The sequence below is a fragment of the Gnatocerus cornutus genome, chromosome 7, assembly GCF_029298725.1.
Source record: "Gnatocerus cornutus isolate USDA-ARS CGAHR chromosome 7, icGnaCorn1.1, whole genome shotgun sequence".
Lineage (NCBI taxonomy): Eukaryota > Metazoa > Arthropoda > Insecta > Coleoptera > Tenebrionidae > Gnatocerus > Gnatocerus cornutus.
Window position 1 is genome coordinate 10,147,215 of NC_142239.1, and position 20,435 is coordinate 10,167,649.

At 40.0% G+C, this 20,435-nt stretch overlaps 8 protein-coding genes and 1 long non-coding RNA gene across 9 annotated transcripts; 7 read left to right on the top strand and 2 right to left on the bottom strand.

The window, feature by feature from the left end:
• Nucleotides 1-89: 89 nt before the first annotated feature.
• LOC148170841 (alpha-tocopherol transfer protein-like) lies at nucleotides 90-11,149 on the bottom strand. Its single transcript, XM_088042463.1, has 7 exons — nucleotides 10,983-11,149; nucleotides 1,209-1,709; nucleotides 995-1,154; nucleotides 689-944; nucleotides 532-642; nucleotides 385-484; nucleotides 90-338 (listed from the first exon to the last, which is right to left on the bottom strand). The coding sequence occupies exons 2-7, from the start codon at nucleotides 1,345-1,347 to the stop codon at nucleotides 190-192; spliced, it is 915 nt and encodes a 304-aa protein (XP_087898589.1). The 5' UTR covers nucleotides 1,348-1,709; nucleotides 10,983-11,149; the 3' UTR covers nucleotides 90-189.
• Nucleotides 1,691-3,662, top strand: LOC148170842 (alpha-tocopherol transfer protein-like). Its single transcript, XM_088042464.1, has 6 exons — nucleotides 1,691-2,201; nucleotides 2,247-2,406; nucleotides 2,457-2,712; nucleotides 2,761-2,871; nucleotides 2,925-3,027; nucleotides 3,074-3,662. The coding sequence occupies exons 1-6, from the start codon at nucleotides 2,060-2,062 to the stop codon at nucleotides 3,202-3,204; spliced, it is 903 nt and encodes a 300-aa protein (XP_087898590.1). The 5' UTR covers nucleotides 1,691-2,059; the 3' UTR covers nucleotides 3,205-3,662.
• Nucleotides 5,525-6,988, top strand: Sce (E3 ubiquitin-protein ligase Sce). Its single transcript, XM_088040956.1, has 2 exons — nucleotides 5,525-6,150; nucleotides 6,202-6,988. The coding sequence occupies exons 1-2, from the start codon at nucleotides 5,617-5,619 to the stop codon at nucleotides 6,805-6,807; spliced, it is 1,140 nt and encodes a 379-aa protein (XP_087897082.1). The 5' UTR covers nucleotides 5,525-5,616; the 3' UTR covers nucleotides 6,808-6,988.
• On the top strand, nucleotides 7,047-8,528 carry Echs1 (Enoyl-CoA hydratase, short chain 1). Its single transcript, XM_088040958.1, has 3 exons — nucleotides 7,047-7,247; nucleotides 7,640-7,971; nucleotides 8,024-8,528. Exons 1-3 carry the CDS (start codon nucleotides 7,145-7,147, stop codon nucleotides 8,480-8,482), a joined length of 894 nt encoding a protein of 297 aa, XP_087897084.1. The 5' UTR covers nucleotides 7,047-7,144; the 3' UTR covers nucleotides 8,483-8,528.
• LOC148170845 (uncharacterized) lies at nucleotides 8,539-10,265 on the top strand. The gene is made up of 3 exons (XM_088040955.1): nucleotides 8,539-8,679; nucleotides 8,731-8,873; nucleotides 8,920-10,265. Exons 1-3 carry the CDS (start codon nucleotides 8,599-8,601, stop codon nucleotides 10,226-10,228), a joined length of 1,533 nt encoding a protein of 510 aa, XP_087897081.1. The 5' UTR covers nucleotides 8,539-8,598; the 3' UTR covers nucleotides 10,229-10,265.
• A 373-nt stretch (nucleotides 11,150-11,522) lies between the features above and the next one.
• Nucleotides 11,523-13,050, top strand: LOC148170846 (alpha-tocopherol transfer protein-like). Its single transcript, XM_088040937.1, has 5 exons — nucleotides 11,523-11,783; nucleotides 11,824-11,968; nucleotides 12,016-12,265; nucleotides 12,316-12,426; nucleotides 12,470-13,050. Exons 1-5 carry the CDS (start codon nucleotides 11,642-11,644, stop codon nucleotides 12,716-12,718), a joined length of 897 nt encoding a protein of 298 aa, XP_087897063.1. The 5' UTR covers nucleotides 11,523-11,641; the 3' UTR covers nucleotides 12,719-13,050.
• On the top strand, nucleotides 12,770-13,205 carry LOC148170847 (uncharacterized). Its single transcript, XR_015770351.1, has 3 exons — nucleotides 12,770-12,862; nucleotides 12,911-13,033; nucleotides 13,086-13,205. It is a non-coding gene; the product is annotated as an uncharacterized LOC148170847 (long non-coding RNA).
• A 1,095-nt stretch (nucleotides 13,206-14,300) lies between these two features.
• LOC148170848 (6-phosphofructo-2-kinase/fructose-2,6-bisphosphatase-like) lies at nucleotides 14,301-19,741 on the top strand. Its single transcript, XM_088041027.1, has 5 exons — nucleotides 14,301-14,570; nucleotides 17,763-17,903; nucleotides 18,066-18,631; nucleotides 18,681-18,899; nucleotides 18,953-19,741. Exons 1-5 carry the CDS (start codon nucleotides 14,543-14,545, stop codon nucleotides 19,409-19,411), a joined length of 1,413 nt encoding a protein of 470 aa, XP_087897153.1. The 5' UTR covers nucleotides 14,301-14,542; the 3' UTR covers nucleotides 19,412-19,741.
• On the bottom strand, nucleotides 19,670-20,366 carry LOC148170849 (uncharacterized). Its single transcript, XM_088041028.1, has 2 exons — nucleotides 20,228-20,366; nucleotides 19,670-20,143 (listed from the first exon to the last, which is right to left on the bottom strand). Exons 1-2 carry the CDS (start codon nucleotides 20,234-20,236, stop codon nucleotides 19,754-19,756), a joined length of 399 nt encoding a protein of 132 aa, XP_087897154.1. The 5' UTR covers nucleotides 20,237-20,366; the 3' UTR covers nucleotides 19,670-19,753.
• Between the last annotated feature and the right edge of the window lie 69 nt (nucleotides 20,367-20,435).

A 20,435-nucleotide genomic window follows, 5' to 3' on the forward strand; every position in this document is an offset into this window, starting at 1 on the left:
CGCCACTGGGTTGTTATAATAAGTGTGATTGTGGATTATAGTTATCAGTTTATAGAGTGACGCATCGGTTTGGAGTTCGTTATCAACTAGGAATGAGAAGATTTGAGGCCCGAACGGCCGAAATTGGGAGGCGGGAAAATTGGTGGATGCGCCGGTTCTAATTTTATTTTCAATAGCCTTTTATTAATTCTAATCGATTTGCAGTTTCTTGAAGTTGCCATAAAACCCCAGTAAGTCATCGTTGCGCAACTTCTCGGGTCTCTGGCTCTCATCAACGTGAAGAGTGTCCAGTTTGTCAAAGTACTTCTCGTACTGTTGAAATTTGTCCCTCAGGGTCTCTGCAACAACTTCTTAGAATCGCATCTAACTTCACACGTTACTCACTCTGTATCTCCTCCAGAGACTTTTGGTTTCCACCATAATCTTCAGGCAACACGTCCTTTCCAAGCTTCTCCAGCAGACTTTCATTGTCGCAAAAATGGATCTTCAAAAATAACGACACTAAAGACACAACGGACTTAACTAACTCACCCTCTCATAGATTTTGGGCTTAAGTACCGCTTTAAGTATAAACAAAAGCTTGTCGACGAAACTCGGGGCGTTCACGATATAAATAGCCTTGACCCGATTCGAGTAGATTTTCTGCAAAAAAACTGTTAAACTCGCTGAAGCTACTTTTTCTAGCCACCTTGTATATCATCACCAGAGTTTTGTGCACTAACGTGGGGGTGATATTAACGATGCTACTCAAAGGGACGTCGTTTCCATCGATTACGAAGATGTCGCCAAGCATAACATCCTCCAGAAGTCGAATTTCTTGGGCGTTTATCAGATATTGGACTCCATGAACGGGATCGAAATTCTCCAGCAAACGTCTGTCACGGGTTTTGTACACAAACACTCTGTACATGTCAGGGGTGAGCTTTGGTAACGGCACGAAGTAACTACGAAGAATAAAAAACACGCTGTATAAGTGTTAAATGAAGAGACTTACAATGCGTCCATGGTGCGTTTCATGTTTGGCAATTTCGGATTGGCACCCTCGTAAATTTCCGGTAAAATTGAGCGCGCGGTGTAGTAATTATCGATTTTTTCTTTGGTGATTTCAATGCTGCCTCGGTTGAGGACGAGGAAATTCCTTATTTTTCGGTCATCTTCGAGGAAAAAATTTAAAGAACACTCTTAGAATTACGAAAATAAAATTTTACCCATAATCTCGGGGAGGTGCGGTTGCGTTTTCATCCATTCTTTGACGGTTTGGACGTCTTCTTCGAGGCGCTGTACCGAAAAACCACAACATTGCACTATTTTCTCCAAGTTGTGTTCGAGAATGTTGCCAGTTGCCATCGCGGAGAGGTTCTGCGAGTTTGTAATTCTAATGCGGCTCAGTTTCAGTTATCAAACTCTTGCGATTGGTGCTTAGAAAGGTTACTGGGACAACGCCGGCGCGAAGAACCAAAATGAAGAGGGACAAGTCTTGAATGACGCTTTTTCAAAGATTGGACTGCGTAAAACAGACTTTCAAAGTGGGTGATGAAACAACCGAAAAAAAATGACACTGATGCAGTTATACCAGTTTATTTCGATCCTCACTGTACTCTCCTACACAATCTTCAGAGAAATTTTCTTTAGGATGCTCGACGAGCTAAATTTCCGGGGATTTTTGATCTCAAGTTCTTGTTTCTGCTAGAAACGTTTTGAAATCTGACCTGAAATGGAGTTTTCTTGTATAAGCGAGGACTTGTGAGCAATTTACCGAAGATAATTGCCGGCAACCTTGGCAACATACATTAAAACGTCAGCTTTAATTTAATCATAAATGGTGTAAAATCCCTAATGTTTATAAATATCTAATTGGCCTTGTTTAATCTTTCGAGTTTTTGATAACCCAAGGTACAACAAAATTATGTAATTAATTAAAAAAATAATTAATATTATTCATTTCTGCCCTCAATTTCTTGCGATACCGCTCTACATTCCTTAACCTTCGGAAATTTTCAAGCAACTAAACCACGAGATTTAATTGCAAAAGGTATTGAATTGTGTTCGATCTCCCACAATGAAAGTACTGGAAGTTGATGATGTCGTGTTACAAAACGTCGTCTCTTCCTTGAATTACCCATCCGTGTCTTCATTTGAAGAAGACGTCAACAACATAAGAAAATGGATGGAAAAACAGCCCCATCTCCCCGAAGTCATGAGTAAGACTCCCAATTTCTTCATTCTTTTTATCCACTCTTTTGTAGGTCCAAAGAAAATTCAAAATTTTCTCATTCTTAATAAGGGAAGCGTGGAGCGAACGAAGGAAAAGATCGATAATTATTACACTGTTAGAAGTCAGATGCCGCACATTTTTGACGAGATTAATCCAAAGTTGCCGTTCATGCAAAAGAACTTTGAGGCTTTGTAAGTATCGTCTAAATTGGGGCCATGAGGTCTCATTCCTTGTGTTTTAGTTACATGGTTCCTTTTCCTAAGCTCACCAAAGACATGTTCAGAGTGTCTTTCTTCAAGGTCCGTGACTCCAATTTGATGGAAAAAATTACACCGATTTATCTGGTGCGGTACATGTTGAACGCCCAAGAAGTGAGACTGGTGGAGGATGTTACTTTCGGGGACGTTATTATTCTAGATGGAAAAGACACCCCTTTGAATTTTATCCTCAGGTTTACTCCCAATATCCTCTACACCATCTTCGTCGTTCTTTACAAGGTAATAATAAGAGACTTAAGAAGAGTATCTAGTTTTTTTATTCACTAGAATGTGTACTCGAGTCGCATCAAAGCAGTCCACTTAATCAACATCCCCAAGTTCGCGGAAAAACTTTTGAGCGTCGCGAAACTGATCATGGGCGACAAAATGACAAAACGAGTGAGTTCCACATTTCCCAATTTTCCACAACCGACTCCAATGTGATTTTTTAGCTCCATATTCACCACAATTACGATTTCCTGGTCGAGGAATTTGGCAAAGAAATAGTTCCGTGCGACTTCGGCGGCGAGGAAAAATCCATGGCCGAGTTACAAAGTCAGTTTGAGCTCATTATTCTCGATGAAAATTTGAATTTTTTCAGGGCTAGTCCGCCAAAAGTGCGAAGAATATAGCGAAATGTTTGATGGACTGGACAAATTCCGCGTTCGTGAAGAATTGAGGCCTCGGAAAGTGGAGTTGAGTGGCAATTTTAAAAAACTAGAAGTCGATTAACAACGAGAGAGGAAGGTCGATGTTTGAGTGAAAGTGAAAGTTTCTAGTCGGAGATTGCATGAAGACTGAAAACTTCGATGGGAAGCGGAATTGTTTGCGACTTTTTATGGATGTGGCCTTGAACTTTGCGCGATTTTGATGTTAAAATGTCTTTTACAGAATTTATCAATTAGCAATAATTATCACCATTACTTGTAAAAGAATGTAATTAATCAAAGTACTGCTTGGAGTTTCCTCGCGTGTAGGCAACCAACTATACACTAATTATTTAATTATTTACATAATTATGATTGTGACTTTTTACTAAACTCAAAAGGAATCATTATGATGCTGTAATTACTTCATTATTATAATTTAAACCGAACGGCGCGTAATGATGATGATAATAAAAAATTATAATTTATGTAACAAGGACGCAAAATGCGTCATTATTATGTGAATAAAAAACAATAATCTCATCTTTCTGCGAACTTTATTACAAAACAAGGTAGTGTAAAAAGACAAAACACAGTCCAATAATGTACACAAATTTGGAGCAACGTACTAAATTAGTTTTTTTCATTCCAGACTAACTTATTTTCATTTTTTTTTTGTGGTTTTGGCCAAGTAATTAAAGTGAAACCTTCAAGATTATTGGTTTTGCAATTATTAATAAATAACAGGGATCGGATTCTTGTAGAAAAAAGCGCGAGAAAAACGGTGGTGAAAACCGCATCTTTATATCTACAGTATGTCCCCGGATTGAGTTCACAAGAGGGAAAAAAAGTTTATTTTTCATTTTACAAAAAAATGACAAAGGAATAACATTTTTTGCTTATTTCAAAACAGATAAATCTGCAATTAAAATTTCAAAATTATTAGTTTGTACTCTTAAAATTAATTTTTTCATTATTTTTATTTATTAAATTTTGTAATTGTATTTAAATAATAGCAGGCTGTGGATTCACAAAATCAAATAGTGCGTTAAAGATTAAAGAAAAATTTTCCTAATAATGTGTAAGTATTAAAAAATTGGAAAAAAATGCAATTGCATCCTTAACAATAATTGAGGAAAATCGAAACAGTCGAAAAAATTACGAGTTAGAATTGAACTATGTGCTAAAACAGGTAATGGGCCAATCAAATAGTAGAAATTGGTTTGAGTTAAGAAACAAATTTCATTCCTTTGACATTTTTTGCTAAATTAAAATAAAAAAGTTCTTCGTTATTTTTTGTTTTTTTCGATTTCCAGAACACACCTTGATAATATTAAAGTTTTAATTAAAGATTTATTTATTTTAAATTAAGCAAAAAATATTATTCCTTTGTCATTTTTCTGTAAAATGAAAAATAAAGTTTTTTTCCCTCTTGTGAACTCAATCCGGGGACATACTGTATAATACAAGGTGTTTCTAGCATCAACCGTGGCTTTGGAATTCTTGTCGTACACTATTTTGCCGCTTTGTTTTCATAGTGAATGTAACTATCTTGAAAATTATTTATAATGTTACTTACTTCAATGACATTTTAGTTACGGTTTTGTGTCCCAAGTTTTTGATTTTTAGGTTTTAAACCACAACTATAGTATATCCGGTGAGAGATTGGGAGATTTCGACAGTTGACATATAGGTTGGCAGCAAATAATGCTACAAAATACACTAAAAACACTAAATTCCTACGCGAAATGGGTTGACAGGGTTGTCAGTAACTGGGGTTATTTTGTTATTTTAAATTTCGCGCGTATGGTACACTTTTTATTGCGTAATTTAGTGACTTTTCTGTCATTCAAACTCTCACTGTACGAACTATAGAACAGTTTATTTCTCAAAACTTACTTTGCTTCATGTTTGAGGTTAACTGCAAATGTCAGTTGACAAATCGAAACCCACATTTGTAATGGGCGGTAAATTTCTTTGACATTTCATTGCCACCCTTGATGCTAGAAACATTTATAAACACCTTGTAGTTTCGGAGATATCAAGCTGGAACTAAAATTCACTATCCGCAAATTTAAACGTTCATAACTCAGTTATTTCTGGATCTACCACGTTTTTGGATTCCGCGTGAAATTCTGCGTAAAATGAACACGAATACTTTAAAATTGCTCCGTAAATAAGCGAAAAATAAATCGAATTAGACAAGAAATCAATTTTTTTTCGAAAAAATTAAAATTTTGAAGTGACTATAGTGCAAATCGCATTTTCTTATCTAACATAGTTCTAAAAATCAAACACTAAATTAGTATTACCGAAAAACCAATGTTTTAAGCAGATAAGCCAATTAAAGTTGAGCAGTTATGCAACCAATTATACACGCCGTTCCACTGTCACGTACGTCGCAGCTCCCCACCCAGTGACAAGTGACAAGTGACAGTTGCCCAAACAAACCCAAACTGGAATCTTTTAATTTCGAATAACTCAGTGCTCGTTCACAATGACGACGTCCGAGCAAATCGGGCTAAACAAAACGTGGGAGCTCTCTCTGTACGAGCTCCACCGGACCCCCCAAGACGCCATAACCGACAACACCGAAATCGCGGTGTCTCCTCGCAGTCTCCACAGTGAACTCATGTGCCCCATTTGTCTCGACATGTTGAAGAAGACAATGACGACCAAGGAGTGTCTCCACCGGTTTTGCTCAGACTGTATCATCACAGCCCTCAGGTCTGGGAACAAAGAGTGCCCCACATGCAGGAAGAAGTTGGTTTCGAAGCGCTCCCTGCGCCCTGACCCCAATTTCGATCTGCTCATATCGAAGATTTACCCCAGTAGGGATGAATACGAGGCGCACCAGGAAAGAGTCCTGGCCAAGCTGAATAAGAGTCACTCGCAGGCTGCTTTAGTCAATTCCATAACTGAGGGGATCAAAATTCAGTCGCAGAACCGCCCCAATCGGTCGAGGAAGAACAACGAAGCTGAGAGGACCAGTGAGAATCAGGGGGAGAACTCTGTGGCCAACAATGAGACTGTAAGCCCCCTTCTTGCGTTTAAATCAAAATTAGAGTTTTTTTATTTGCAGAACGTCTCTTCTGCCACCCCCACAACCCCCAACAACACCTCTCAGCCCCCCACTGGCGTGGTGAACAACGTGAGCAGCCCCGCCCCTTCCGGGCGCAGCACCCCTTCCCAACCCCCCAGTCCCGTCTCCTCGAACGTGAGCTCCATCAGCAAGTCGATAAAGCGCCCCAAAAGCACGTTGACTTCTGAGCGCAGCGAGGAAAGCGAGTCGAGCGAAAGGACCGAGCAAACGGACACCGAGGGCGAAGGCCCTTCCGAACCAATGACTCTCAACGAAATTGAGTTGGTGTTCAAGCCGCACCCTACGGAGATGTCGGGGGACAATCCTCTGGTGAAAGCGCTGAAGGAGAATTCAATTAGGTATATTAAGACGACGGCGAACGCGACGGTTGACCATTTGCACAAGTACTTGGCGATGCGGTTGACTTTGGATTTGGACTCGCAGCTGCCGACAACCCACAGTTTGTTGAATTTCTGTATTTACATCTCCCCCACGACAGGGCAGTATGTGCAGCTAAACGGGAATCAGACCCTGGGGCAAGTTAATGATAAGTACTGGAAAGTGAACAAACCCCTGGAGATGTACTACTCCTGGAAGAAGACATAGGGAACGCGTAAGGGGGCTCCCAAGACCTCCTAAAGCACCTGCAGATTGAGATACAGGGTATATGTACTAGTTGGCTGAATGGATTAATGGATTAGAGCGCCCCCATGTGATGTAACTTCATATACACCCTTTATCTTGATGTATTTTAATAATTTCTACAAACAATAAACAGATTATTTAAGATCGTCTTTTATTACCAAGCGCATTTCGAAGTAGTTGCCCAGATAAATAACAAGCGGTACGACCTTGTACCAATGCAAACAACCACAAGGTCGACTGATAAGACTTTGAACCGGTTTAACTTTTTCATTTTTATCTACTTATTGTGGTGGTGACGATGGCAGCGAAAAGTTTAGCAAGATTTGTGGTCTCCCGCATCACAGCAGCCCCCCAAAAGGGGCTGTTGAACGGCAATCTGAGGTTCTACAGCGCCGTTGCTGGTATGTATTTGTGAGGTTATGTCGCACGAAATTTTCACGGGGGGTTTTATCGAAATCTGGTTGTTTTTCAAATGTTTGACCTTGCGAATCTTAATCAGATTATGAAAGAAATGCTATAATAATTCCAATAATTCCTGCATGACTGACAGTTTTTTGACAGGAGATTATCAGAGTTAATCCTTATCTGCGAGTTTTTCTGGCTAGGGCGGTGATAAAATGGGGCGAAACTGAGCGAATTGCCTCCAATTATCTCCCAGAACCCCCTAAGTACCCACAGAGACTAATTTCCAGATTTTTTTAATCGGGTGTATTAGTGGTTGCCTACCTTACTTCCTGTTAAACCCTCTGGTGTCCCCGGCGCATCCACCAAATTAACAATGAAATTCTTGCAGCCCCCAAGACCGACTACGAGTACATCAAAACCCACAAAGCCGGCGCCAAAAGCAACGTCGGTGTTATCACCCTAAACCGCCCCAAAGCCCTCAACGCCCTCTGCAACGGCCTCATGCACGAAGTGGCGAACGCTTTGGACACCTTCGAAAACGACAACGAAATCGGCGCCATCATCATCACCGGAAATGAAAAAGCCTTCGCCGCCGGCGCCGACATCAAAGAGATGCAAAACAACACCTACTCCAAGTGCGTCTCTGGCAACTTCTTGTCGCATTGGAACCGAGTCGCGGAGTCAGTAAAACCAGTCATTGCCGCAGTTAATGGTTATGCAGTACGTCGCTTCTTTCTTCCGTTTCTTGGTTTAATGAAGTGTTAAATTTTAGCTGGGTGGCGGCTGCGAGCTCGCCATGATGTGCGACATCATCTACGCCGGTGAAACCGCCAAGTTCGGCCAACCGGAGATCCTCCTGGGGACCATCCCCGGAGCTGGAGGAACTCAGCGCCTACCGAGAGCCGTGGGGAAGTCGAAGGCGATGGAAATCGTCCTCACAGGCGACCAAGTCCCGGCGCACGAAGCGGAGAAGATGGGGTTAGTCAGCAAGGTTTTCCCGGTGGATAAACTCGTCGAAGAAGCGATCAAGTTGGGGGAGAAGATTTCCAAGAATTCGCATTTAATCAACGCGCTGTGCAAGGAGTCGGTTAACACAGCCTACGAGACCACTTTAAGAGAGGGTCTTCATTTCGAGAAGAGGACGTTCCATGGGACCTTTGCCACCAAGGACCGGAAGGAAGGAATGACGGCATTCGTGGAGAAGCGCCCGGCGAACTTCACCAATGAATGAGCGCATTGAAAATTTCTTAATTTTTTATAATACTATTCAAAGAAAACTGTTTTTTTTTTATTTTCCGCGGTTTTCCGGCGCATCCACCATTTTTCCTTTGAGGTTATAAATCGATAATGTTGTCGTTGCGTGACCCCAATTCCTTCCGGTTTTACTGGAGTCTTAGGACACCCCCTGACGCCACCTCCATGTTTTGGGTAAAAACAAATCCTCTCCGAAAACCACCCCCAGGTCTTTAAATCTTCCAGGAGGCCAAACGCACCAACATACTAAAATCAGTGGTTTTCGACAACACCACCACCCTCGAACACCACCTAGACACCCCTCAATGCTTCAAGGTCACTGATAAAAACGGTCTCACCCTCCTTCACATCGCTATTCTAACAAACTCGTAAGTCCTCAACACCCTCACAGACCCACTCATGGTGACATTGCAGCAAAAAAGTCTTCGAGTTTTTATTAGCAGCCCCCGAGTGCCCCCTTGAGGTAAAAAGCGACTACGGCGAAACCCCTCTTCTAACGTCCCTCCTGGTAATTGACCTCGACAAAGACGGCGGTGTTAAAGCCAAAACTGACTACTTCGCATGGAAGCTCATCTCAAAATCCGATCTTTCGCAAGTGGACGACTCTGGAAACACCACTTTATCATGCGCGGCGTTGAAACACCACGTCAAGATGGCGGAAGTGTTTATCCAACATGGCGTCGATGTGGACGCTCAAGACGTGTTTGGTAACACAGCGTTGCATCACGCGTTGGACCACGACGGCGTCAATTGTTTAGAATTTGTAATGACGCTCCTTCTGGAGGGCGCAGACCCGCGGGTTCGCAACAAACTCGGTTTGAACGCGTTCGAAAAGTCGGTTTTACACACGCGAGATTCACATTTACAAGAAACTTTATTTTTGTACACTTATGATAGTCACAGCGACCTCACGACTCAAATTAGTGTCATTCTAAGACTCGCCGAGTGTCGGTCTGAGTTAGTTTCCAACTTTGAAGATGCTTTTGTGACGGACGAGACGAGGGACTACTCTCAGTTGTTTTATGTCGATCCAGACTATTTAGAGTTGTTAGCTCGACACTTTCCAATCCCTGAGATTCTTCCAATGTGTTCATTACGTGAGTGGTCACGCAACGCTGTCACTCTCGAAAAACTACAAGTTTTAGTCGCCATTTTAAACGACGCCATGTTGGTGCGAATCCAACTCGAAAACGACCATGTTTTGTTGAGAAATTTAATCGACAGCGGCTTGGATCTCAACGAAATAACAGAAATCATGTGTTACTTCCTTTCGTACGGAAGCAACGTCACAGACACGTGCCTACTTGATCTTTTTAACACCCACGGTCGATGTGCGTTGTTCGAGGTTCTACTGTACATGGATGTGGAGATGCTAGAGACACAGAGACGGATTCTACCAAGTTTGTTGTACGACATTAGAACGGATCTTCATTGCGCTCTTGAGAATTATCATGATCCTCACCAGGAGGAGTTGCTACAGTTTTTTGATAACGAAAAGTTGAAGAAGAGTTGTTTGGAAATGTACGGCGATGGAATACAGGGCCGGATTAGGAGGATGCCTGTAGTTCCGCTTTTGCAGGAGTTGGCGAGGAATGTTTTTAGGGAGTTTCTTGTGGCGAGGTTTGAAGTTCGGAGCTCGAGGCAGTTTTATAGTTTAGTCAAGTGGGTTGATGTTAGTAATGTTTATAAGAAGATTATTGTTCTAGAAAAGGCGCTCTATTGATTACAAGTTTGATGATAATAAATATAATAAAACGTCATTTTTCTTGAATTTTTGTAGGCGCCCAATTTAAATTGCGAACTAATAGCCTGAAAAGAACTAAAAGCCTGATTTACACCCAAGAAATTTAGAGAGCAATAAATTGAAGTATAAAAAAAACAATTGAAATTTTACATTTTTTTTACTATAGTCGGAATCTTGTAACTTTGGTTTAACCCCGCCCACATGGACAAATGACGATTTGAATTTGTCGAATCAATGAATGGCTAGCCTCCTTTAAACAACATAATCAAAAATTTGACAACTTTAGTGTCCCACTTGCCAAGAAGATTTGCAGTTTTGCGGGAATTTAATTAATCGTGAAACCTTCGTCGATTTTGATCTTGTTTCGTCTTCTAATGAATAGACATTTCTACCTCGGCTTCTGGCAAATATCATCGAACTATTAAAATGTTGCAGAGTAAATCAGACTTCTAGCTAAAATTCAATTGGCCCAAAAGGTAGGCGGAGTTAAACCAAAGTTATAAAATTCTGACTATAATGTTATAACTAGAATTGTAAAAATATCTTTCAGATAAGAATTCTCTAGAGTACAATCCGCTCTTAACCAATTTTGGCCATTGATTGTAGCAATGCCTTTTATAAAAACAATTTCCACAGTAATTTCAAAATAATGACATTTGGTGCTACAGCCCAACTCCCCTTTGTCGGTAATAATGGACCAACCCGATTTTGTTGAAAAACTCGTGAAATTTACCTTATTTTCCACTGTTTTGGTCGGAAACCACGCGCAGAACACTTGGAACACTTCCATGAATATTTCAGAACACCAAAATTCATGTGGGAACACGAAACACTGTGTTTTTACGCGGAATTGGAGAGCCGGCACTTTGAATCACAACGCTTGCGAACATACCGACAGTTCCACGGCCGTCTCACTCGAGCTCTAGCGCGGGACTTTTGAAATTTAAACTTGGTGGAGTTGAGAGTTGGAAAATTCAGTTGGTACCGGTCGCAAATGGGGACAAAACTTACAAATTCTTATTTAAATCTCTGTTTTGCAACAATCTTGGATTAATTCCACATTCAATTTTTTCCTAATTTTCTCCCTAAAGAAATGAAAGTCTGATTTACACCCAAGAAAAAAATTCTTCCAGCGCATCCACCATTCTTCAACTAGTCTGATAAAGCACTTTTTATTTGTGCATGTTGATAAATACTGCTTTGCTAACGTCATAATTGTTTTGTTTATATCAGTTTTTAATCAAATAAAGGTCATTTTCACATTTGTTTTTACTATTATAAGTAAACAACTATAATTAAGTTGTTGCAATTAACAAGTTGTTTTACCGCGCGGTTATAATTGCAAACTTGTTAATATCTCAGAACTTCCTCATCATTGAAGATTTTACCACAATGGAGTTGTTGCCCACCACCCCAGAAGAGCGAAAAGCAATCCTCGACTTGTACAATGTCACGGAAGAACAACTAAAAGAAGACACTGAGTTAATAAAAAAATGGATGTCTCTGCAACCGCATTTGCCCAAAAAAATTTCAGGTTGGTACTACTGCCGTTTTGTTTTTATTCCTTTTTCCAGACGATGTCATTACGAGGGTTCTGATCAAGAACAAATGTCGCATAGAGCGGACGAAGCAAAAACTGGACAACTATTTCTCCCTCAGAGGGCACAACCAAGAAATGATTAGAGATTTCGAAAATATCGTCCCGTCGCAACATTTCGGGTACTAAAAATTGATAATATTGAGTCAGAAGTGAGGGTTTTTTATAGCACTTATTTACCTCTCCCCAAATTAACTCCACGTTTCGAGCGCATCATCATCATGAAGTTGACGAATTGCGATCCAAGTGTTTACAGCAGTGCCGAACTTATTAAATTCAATTTAGCAGTCACAGAACTGTCGCTGTTGTACGATGACAGTATTGGCGTTCGGTACTTGTTTGATTTCGAAGGGTTTTCCTTGCGGCACTTATCCAAATGGAATCCTTTGTTGATCAGCAAACATGTTAATCTAATCGAGGTAAAAGTCCCTCTGGGTTTTAATGCCTAACTCGGTTTTGGTACTTTTAGCTGGCGTACTCCAACAGGATGCTGGGGGTTGAAATGGTGAACTTCCCAGACTTCGTCACTAAAATCTTAGCAGTGGTTAAATTAATGGTGAAGCCGAAACTTTACAACAGAGTAAAATTGCGACAACTCGTGATAATTCCCTAATTTCTTTTAGATTACAGTTCACAAAGACCTGGACTCTGTCCACGAAGTGATGCCCAAAGAATGCCTCCCGGAGGAATACAACGGGACTTGTGGGAACATCCCTGACATGGTGAGTAAGTGGGACGAGGCGTTCAAGAACCACCGCGAATTTTTCGTCGAAAACTATAACAACGTATCTGTGGAACACTTGCGCCCTTTGGAGATGTCAGGCGAAAATTTCGGGCCCGATGGAACCTTCAAAAAGCTGATGCTAGATTAACTTGTCTGTTTCATTGGTTGCCTTAACAACAGTCTATAAATCAAGCTGTGTGACAAACAGTCATGAGAGTGTCATATTTTAGTTTTACACTTTTTTACAAGTATTTTGGTTTCTGTTGCTGAGAATGTGTTGTTTCCTGACATGGTGAGTGGGTTAAAACTTTGGTTTTAGTTACATTTTGTTCTATTTAAGTGGCATCAGATTAGTCATTTTGCTGCTGGTGATTGTTGGTATTGTGGCCCTCACATTCGTAGTTTTATACATCATAGAAAAAACGAAATGAGTTTGACCAGTTTTTGTATAGATCTGAATAAAGTAATTATGTAATTCTCTTTTATTAGATTCTCTCAACATTAATTTCTTTAAGGATATTAAGCACACAAGCGAATTTAGTCAAATTAGAAGTTTAAAATTCCATCCAAAAATTCCCACGCACAGTTGCATTGTTGGTTGCGTACCTTAAACTTCATGGACAGATATTTTTTAATAAATGTGCCTCGATAATAAAATTATTTCAAAAACAAGTTTTATCGGAATTCAATTAAAATTCCACGGCAGATCCTGAATTGCAAAAAATTACAATAATAAAATCAGATAAAAAAAAGATTAAGTGTTGGTACTTTTCTGTAATACCTAGAAAACATAAAACACTGATAAATATTTACTTGATAATTACATGGGATAAATTATAAAGTAACTTCATCCGTCTTCGCCACAATAAATAAGAATGACGGTATTTAAAGTGCAAAGTCCATGCGAAAATAGCTTGGCAAACACATTCGTGCGGGTTTTCGAAATGGGACGGTTTTCCCACACAATGCACAATGTACCGGGTGTTCCACGGATTATAGAATTTTATTTTTTTCTTGCTCTATTGAACCTTCAAATTAAATTTGGTTAAGAATGGATTGTGCTCTAGAGAATTCTTAATCCGAGAGCTATTTTTACAATTCTAGTTATTACGGCATTGGTAAAAAAATTGAATTTAAAAATGTAAAATTTCAAATTTCCCGCTCGAAATTTAGAAGTTTGTGTGACTGCGCAACGCCGCTTTATGCCTAAACTGACCTTTTTACTGCAAATTTGCCTCTCCAAAGCCACTGAATGGTACGTGTGTACATCTGGAACTATCTACGCACTTATAAATTTAAAAAGTGAGGTTAGTTTCAGTCATACCAACTTCGAAATGTCGAGTGGGAAATTTGAAATTTCACGTTCTTTGAACAATGCCTCTCGAATGAAAAAATTACCCAACCTAAAGAACAGAAAGCCTGATTTACACCTAAAAATTTCCAAAAATTCGCTAGAAATAGGGAAATGACGCGCCACATGGCAACCCCGCACGCGCATGAGCCTGCCTCTCCGTTATTTGTGGCTCCACCTTATCTCTCCACACTTGCGGTAGCCTACATCGATCGTATTTATACAAAAGCAGGCTGTTTACTTCACCATTCGAGCAGTTGTTATTGTGCGAGTGTAAAACGCGCTGCAATAAAGAGGTCTTCACTGTGTAAATGTTCCAAAACGTTGAAGTGCGGTAAACTCGCATTTGTATTCCTTTGAAAAAGTCCAGAAATACAGTAAATCTGGCGACGGAAATTAGATACAGACTTGGAATGCGACATATTTTAAAGAAATTTATAATACACACGTCTTCAGATCACTTCTCAGAGGCGGAAATTGGTATTTAGTTGATTTTTATAATTTTTTTATATCAATTTTTATCGGTTTTGAGTGATAACGGTGTGCTTGGATTGGTTTTTTCAATCGGCCGCAAGTGATTTACGAAATTCAGTCGGAAAGTGTTCTTTTTCTACAGTTGAAATGGCTTCAATCAACAAAGAATGCAAAGGTAAGTGGTGAATTTTTCAATTTCCGGTTCATTCTAATCGGTTTGTTATCAATTTCCTGTTTTGGTTTAAACCGCAGCGCGCAGAAGCTAATCGCTAATAATATAAACGCGACACTACCCTAGCCCAATAATAGAGAGCTCGGCTAATTTTTCAGCGTGTGCTCATTCGCAATTATTAAATTAAACGGAAGGTCGATCAACTCCTATTTTCGTGGCTATTTTGCACTCAAGGATGGCTTTTTCTGTCTTTGACCAAATCAAGATTTTATACGAAATGGCAAATTTCCAACAATTTAACACAATGGAGTGAAGTCAGATGTGGGCTGATCCACCGCTGCTTTGATAAGGAATCTAAAGCGTAAATGCAAAAATTCGGGAACCACAGCTAGAGGAGCTCAAGTTTTCTTTGTTTTGATGGCGTTGAATTGCTTAAAATCTTAAAAATTGAAGAATTTCTTTTTTTTCTTTCTCTAACATAAAAAACGTCTTGTTTATTAACGTAAGCCCCAAAAACAAGTCGCAATTTCAAAACGATGACGTTGTATTTTGCCCTACTTCTGTCACAACAAATACGCAATTTAAAGACTACTGGGTAGTTGATTCACCTGTAACTAAAATTAAAATTCAAGTAAACAAAGCGAATAAAAATCTCAATCAGTTCCTATAAAATTGCACAATGGGAACAAGGAAGAGCCAGGAATGTAAAACACTTTTTATCAAGGCTAATCAGTCCTTTAAAATTTACGTCATTTAAAACGTTCTTGACGTCAGAACGCAGCCAAGGATTTTTACCAAAATGATCTGAAAACTACCTGTTGGTGGCTAAAATTCTACCTGGATGGACGTTTTTACCTTCAAGGTTGTTTTGAGTGCTTGAGCTAACTGATAAGAGTTATTGATGTTTGTTATTTAAGTGAAGATAACATGTTTGCTATAATCGTGTAATTATACACTTGAAAGATTGTTTTCTAGAGGAGAGGATGTTAAAAGAGCAATTTTCGTCTTGGTCCGCTTGTTTTATGAAAAAACAAATTATGTAATAAACGGGAAAAGTCAATAGCTTCAAGGTGAACAACTTTTGGGATGCACAAGAATCACAATTATAATTATTAAGCTCTTGTATTGTTTTGCTTGCGGAGGCAATTATTTGTAGCTGCAATTTCCACTCTCGAAATAGCTGTTTTTATTACAAGTACCCAAAATACTGTTTTTACGGACGAGACGTGGCCGAATACGCGTTACAAACCACAAAAACGTCGTATTCTACAGTTAGTTTGGGTTGCAAGTCAGAAATTTTAAAATTTTCATCGTGTAATTCGTTCCTGTTGCAGATGTTGCAACGGCGGTGTTGTGTGAATTGGGTTTTAGGGTACAAAAGATCGTATGTCAAAATAATTTTTCTTCTTACCGTATCTGGGGGAAATTTGACTTTACTACGAATAAGTTTGAGAAATCGCACTAATTAATTACGCACAGCATTTTTCGTGACAAATTCTGGGGGACAATGATGCCAACATTGTCATCTCAAAATTTCCAAAGCTAATTCATCAAGATTCCAACTTAAATAACAAAATAACCGGAAAAGTGGCCATTTGCAACTTAAACCGACTGTAGTAACCATGGTAACCATCAGATTGCTTAAAATTAACACAAAAAATTGACATTTTTTTGCACAAAATGGAGAATTCCGGAAAAGTTAGCAAAAAATCTAAAGAATTCTTAATCTGGCAGCTAATTTTAAAATATTACGCCATTAGTAAAAAATTGAACTAAAATATGTAAAATTTCAAATTTCCCGCTCGAAATTTCGAAGGTTGTGACTGCGTAACGTTGTTTTATGCCTAAATTTACCTTTTTTACTGCAAATTTGCCTCTCCAAAGCACTTTTATGGTTCTCTGGTGAAATCTACGCACATATAAATGAAAAATGAGGTTAGTTTAGACAATTTAGTTTTCAATTTTCGGTAATACCAACTTCGAAATTTCGAGTGGGAAATTTGAAATTTCACTTTCAAATTCACATTTTCTTATTATTTTCCTATGTTCCTACGCGTTGTTAGTTGTCATGACAACTTTTTGGATTGAGTCCGAAAAAGACTCATTTTCGGGACACCAATGCGTCTGTAAAACACCTATTTTTGGGAACGTACAGTAAAAACGCATTTTCACCTCCTTTGGTTTGGAGAGGCCCTTAATTCGATTCTGATCGCTTTCAAACGATCACGTGAGGCTATCATCTCATTCGTCAGTCATTCTAATAATAAAATACTCGTCGAAATTGCAACATTATCTCATTTTCTTCAATGATTCGATCATTTCTTTCCAATTACCGCATTTAAATTCATTTAAATCCTTCACCGTCGCCCGGACTTTGACTGTACAAAGATCAGAGCAATTACAACATGCAAATAGGTTAATTACAGACCGAAAATAAAAAATGACACCAAAACTAATTTTAAAAACGCCTTACATCACCGACACGCGTGTTTATTTATTGCGCAAACGAGTTTGGAAGCTTCGACCGGGTAAAGAAATGGTGGAAAGTCGAACTGATTAATTTGTTTGGTGATTCCGAGATCGGACTTTGGACTCGCTTTATTAGTTCCTGGGGTATTAATAAATTATCTCGTGCACACAGAGATGTGGACGCGTGTTTGACAGCGGGAATTTTTCTCTCCTCCTGCAGACATAGTTTCTACTTGGGCGTCATTTCGTCTAGTCCAAAGATCATTCTATTTCGGCCACTGGCACGGAGGATCTTCTGATTTTTTTGGCAGATTTTCGACTTGAGGGGAATTCTCCGGTCGTTTATCAAACTTATTTATCGCTGTGCAAATATTTGGGCGAGCATCGAGCGGAGAAAGTTGCGGGAAAGCAGAGTCTAAACTGGTTTTGAAAATAAGAGCCGAAAGAGATAAGTTTTGTTGTTCAAAATTGCGTGATTGTGGTGTGAAGACGAGAGTAAAAACCGCAACTTTGGCCTTTGATTAAACTAATTATTGCAATCCTAGGGCAATATAACATCAGCGAGCCCCCATGAAAACAAAGAAAGATAACCTATGGCTTTATCCAGAATTTTGTAGTATTTACGAATGCGCGATAAGATTAGATTGCCATTATTTTAGTAGCGGGATGCACAATTCATTTAGTTTATCTCCAGCAGTGAAATGATGAGCACTTCTTTTTTGACAGGGGCTCAGGCACCCAAACGGGCTCCTTTGAGGCAGTTTGCACCTCTATTAGTCGCCATGGTGGGGCTTCCAGGGAGAGGCAAGAGTCTGATGGCCAAGCGGTTGTCCAGATACCTCAATTACACAGGAGATGTTTGTCAAGGTAAACAAGACTTTAGATAATTCTTATCAAATTGAGGCCTTCCGATCCATTCCAATGTTATCTCCTTATCACTAAATCAATAAAAACAATAACAAGATTAGTGTCAAAAATAGATATAGTACTTTATGAGTCAAGTACTAAAACCGGTCCTTTTTTGTTTAGTGTACGACATCAGCGACTACCGCCGCAAGCACATAAAAAAGTACGCATCGCACGAAATGTTCCGCGCTGACAACCTGCCAGCTTGGCGCATCCGCCAGCAAAGTTTCCGCGAAGCTCTGGAGGAAGCAGCAGCTTGGCTCCAAGGGCCCAACCACCACGTGGCTATTTTGGACGGCCCCAACGTGTCTCGAGCTCAACGCGAAGAAATCTACGACCTCATCTACGTGCAGTTGGGCTTCCGAGTCATGTTCATTGAGTGTGTCTGTGAAGATCCCGTCCTCCTCGAGCGCAACTTCAAGGAGATCTTGCAGTACAGTGCAGACTATCGAGACATGGCCACTGAAGAATCTCTCCGCGATCTTACTCTGAAGATGGCGCACTATAAGGCGCAGTACGAGTCGCCGTCTCTTGGGAGTCACTGGGAGTTGCCCTGTCCAATGGTGAAGGTGTTGGATGGGGGTGAAGGTGGAGTGGTCGCACACGGAGTGGTTGGAACCAAGGAGAGCAAGATTTTGGGGTACATCTCCATAGCGAAGCCTGTGCAACAAACGCTGTATTTTAGTCGGGTATGTTGACAACCCCCAAACCCCCCAAGACTCTAAGTTTGTCTTCTAGCATGGAGAGAGCGAGTTCAACGTGGTCGGAAGAATCGGAGGAGACGCGCCGTTGTCCCCCAGAGGCCGCATGTACGCTCAGTCCTTGGCCAAGCACATCCAAGCCCTCAATCTTCCATCGCTGCAAGTCTGGACTTCCACTCTGCAAAGGACGAAGGCCACCAGTGCTCATATTCAAGCCCCACAACAACATCTCCCGGAGTTGGACGAGATCTTTTCGGTAAGAAATATTGAAATGCGGTCAAGTTATCAGTGTTATCTTCTCGTTTCTAGGGCGACTGCGAGAGCTTGACCTACGAGGAGCTGCAAGAGCGCTTCCCCCGAGAACTGGCGCTCCGCGACCATGAAAAACTGAAATATCGCTACCCCCAGGGTGAATCTTACATCGACGTCATGCGTCGGTTGGTGCCAGTCCTCAATCAGCTCGAATGTGAAACCAACGTGTTAACAGTGTCCCATCAAGCTGTCTTGCGTTGTATTTTGGCCTATTTTTTGGAGACTCCCATCGAAGAAGTTCCTTACATCCACGTCCCGCTGCATACCATCATCAAGATCACTCTTCAAGGCTACAGTTATAACATGGAAACTATCAAAATGCCGATAGATTGTGTTGATACCAACAGGGCTAAACCTTTGAATTGTTCAGAGGGGAGGTCAAACGAAGATGCGCTGTTGACGTTGCCTGCTCATTACGAATCAGTTGCGAGTCTCAATACTCTGACTTGTACTTAATTGGCGTTTTTATTCTTTAATGGGATAGTTATCACATCTACCTGCTATTGATAGAGTAGATAATAGCTGAACATTGTTCTAAATGTTTTATAAGTTTTGATTTTAGAGTAGTTTTTTTTGAAAACTGGCTTTCCATGTATTATTGTAAAGCTGTAGCTGAAGAACATTTGCTGGACGAGTCTATATCTTCCAATAGCAATAAACTGTGTAATGTATAGTATTTAACTGTGATTTTATAGTGCATTTTTTATGTTCGTGTACGTGTTAACCACATAATTGTACGTTTTATTACACATGTAAATTTCATTTGAAAATAGAAAACAAACAAAACTGACTCTTTACCTACAGAAAACTCAAAATATCATCAAAATCCAAATCCACTTCATCATTCTTTTCCTTGAACGCGTCGTATCTTCTAGCTTCATTCACTGCTTCCTCCACTAAATTATCAATCAGTTCAGATGTATTGTCCTCAGTCCCAGTTTTGCTAGAATCCAGAAAAATTGACGACGCAGATTGTGGGTTTTCGTCAATTGGATCCTCTAACCAATCGTCGAAATTCTCTTCCTCTAGATCTTTTGCGTCGTGTTCAATATCCTCAAGTTTTCGCTCCACGACAATACACTCGTACCCCACTGGATATTTACATTTGAGGTCTTCACAGAAATAGACGGCGAGGTTCAGATTTACCTGCTTGAGGCACAAATCCTTCCTGCAAAGGGGGCACGATTTCTGAAAAAGAAACAACATAACCTCAAATTACGTTTGGATAAAATTGAGGCGGATTTCGCACGACTAAAGCGTGTGGAAGCTTACCATGGACATTACAGGTTATCAAATGGAATTTATCATTTTAACTCAAAGTTTAACTGTTATTTTGAGCGAAAATGTTTAAACTTCTTGTATTAGAAACAGCTGAGTTCAGGGTGCATTGTTGCCAACTTTTTGTAAATTCCCCTAGGTCGGATACGATTTATCCGGCGATACGAAGGTTTTCGCAAAATAAACAAATTTCGGGGTTTTC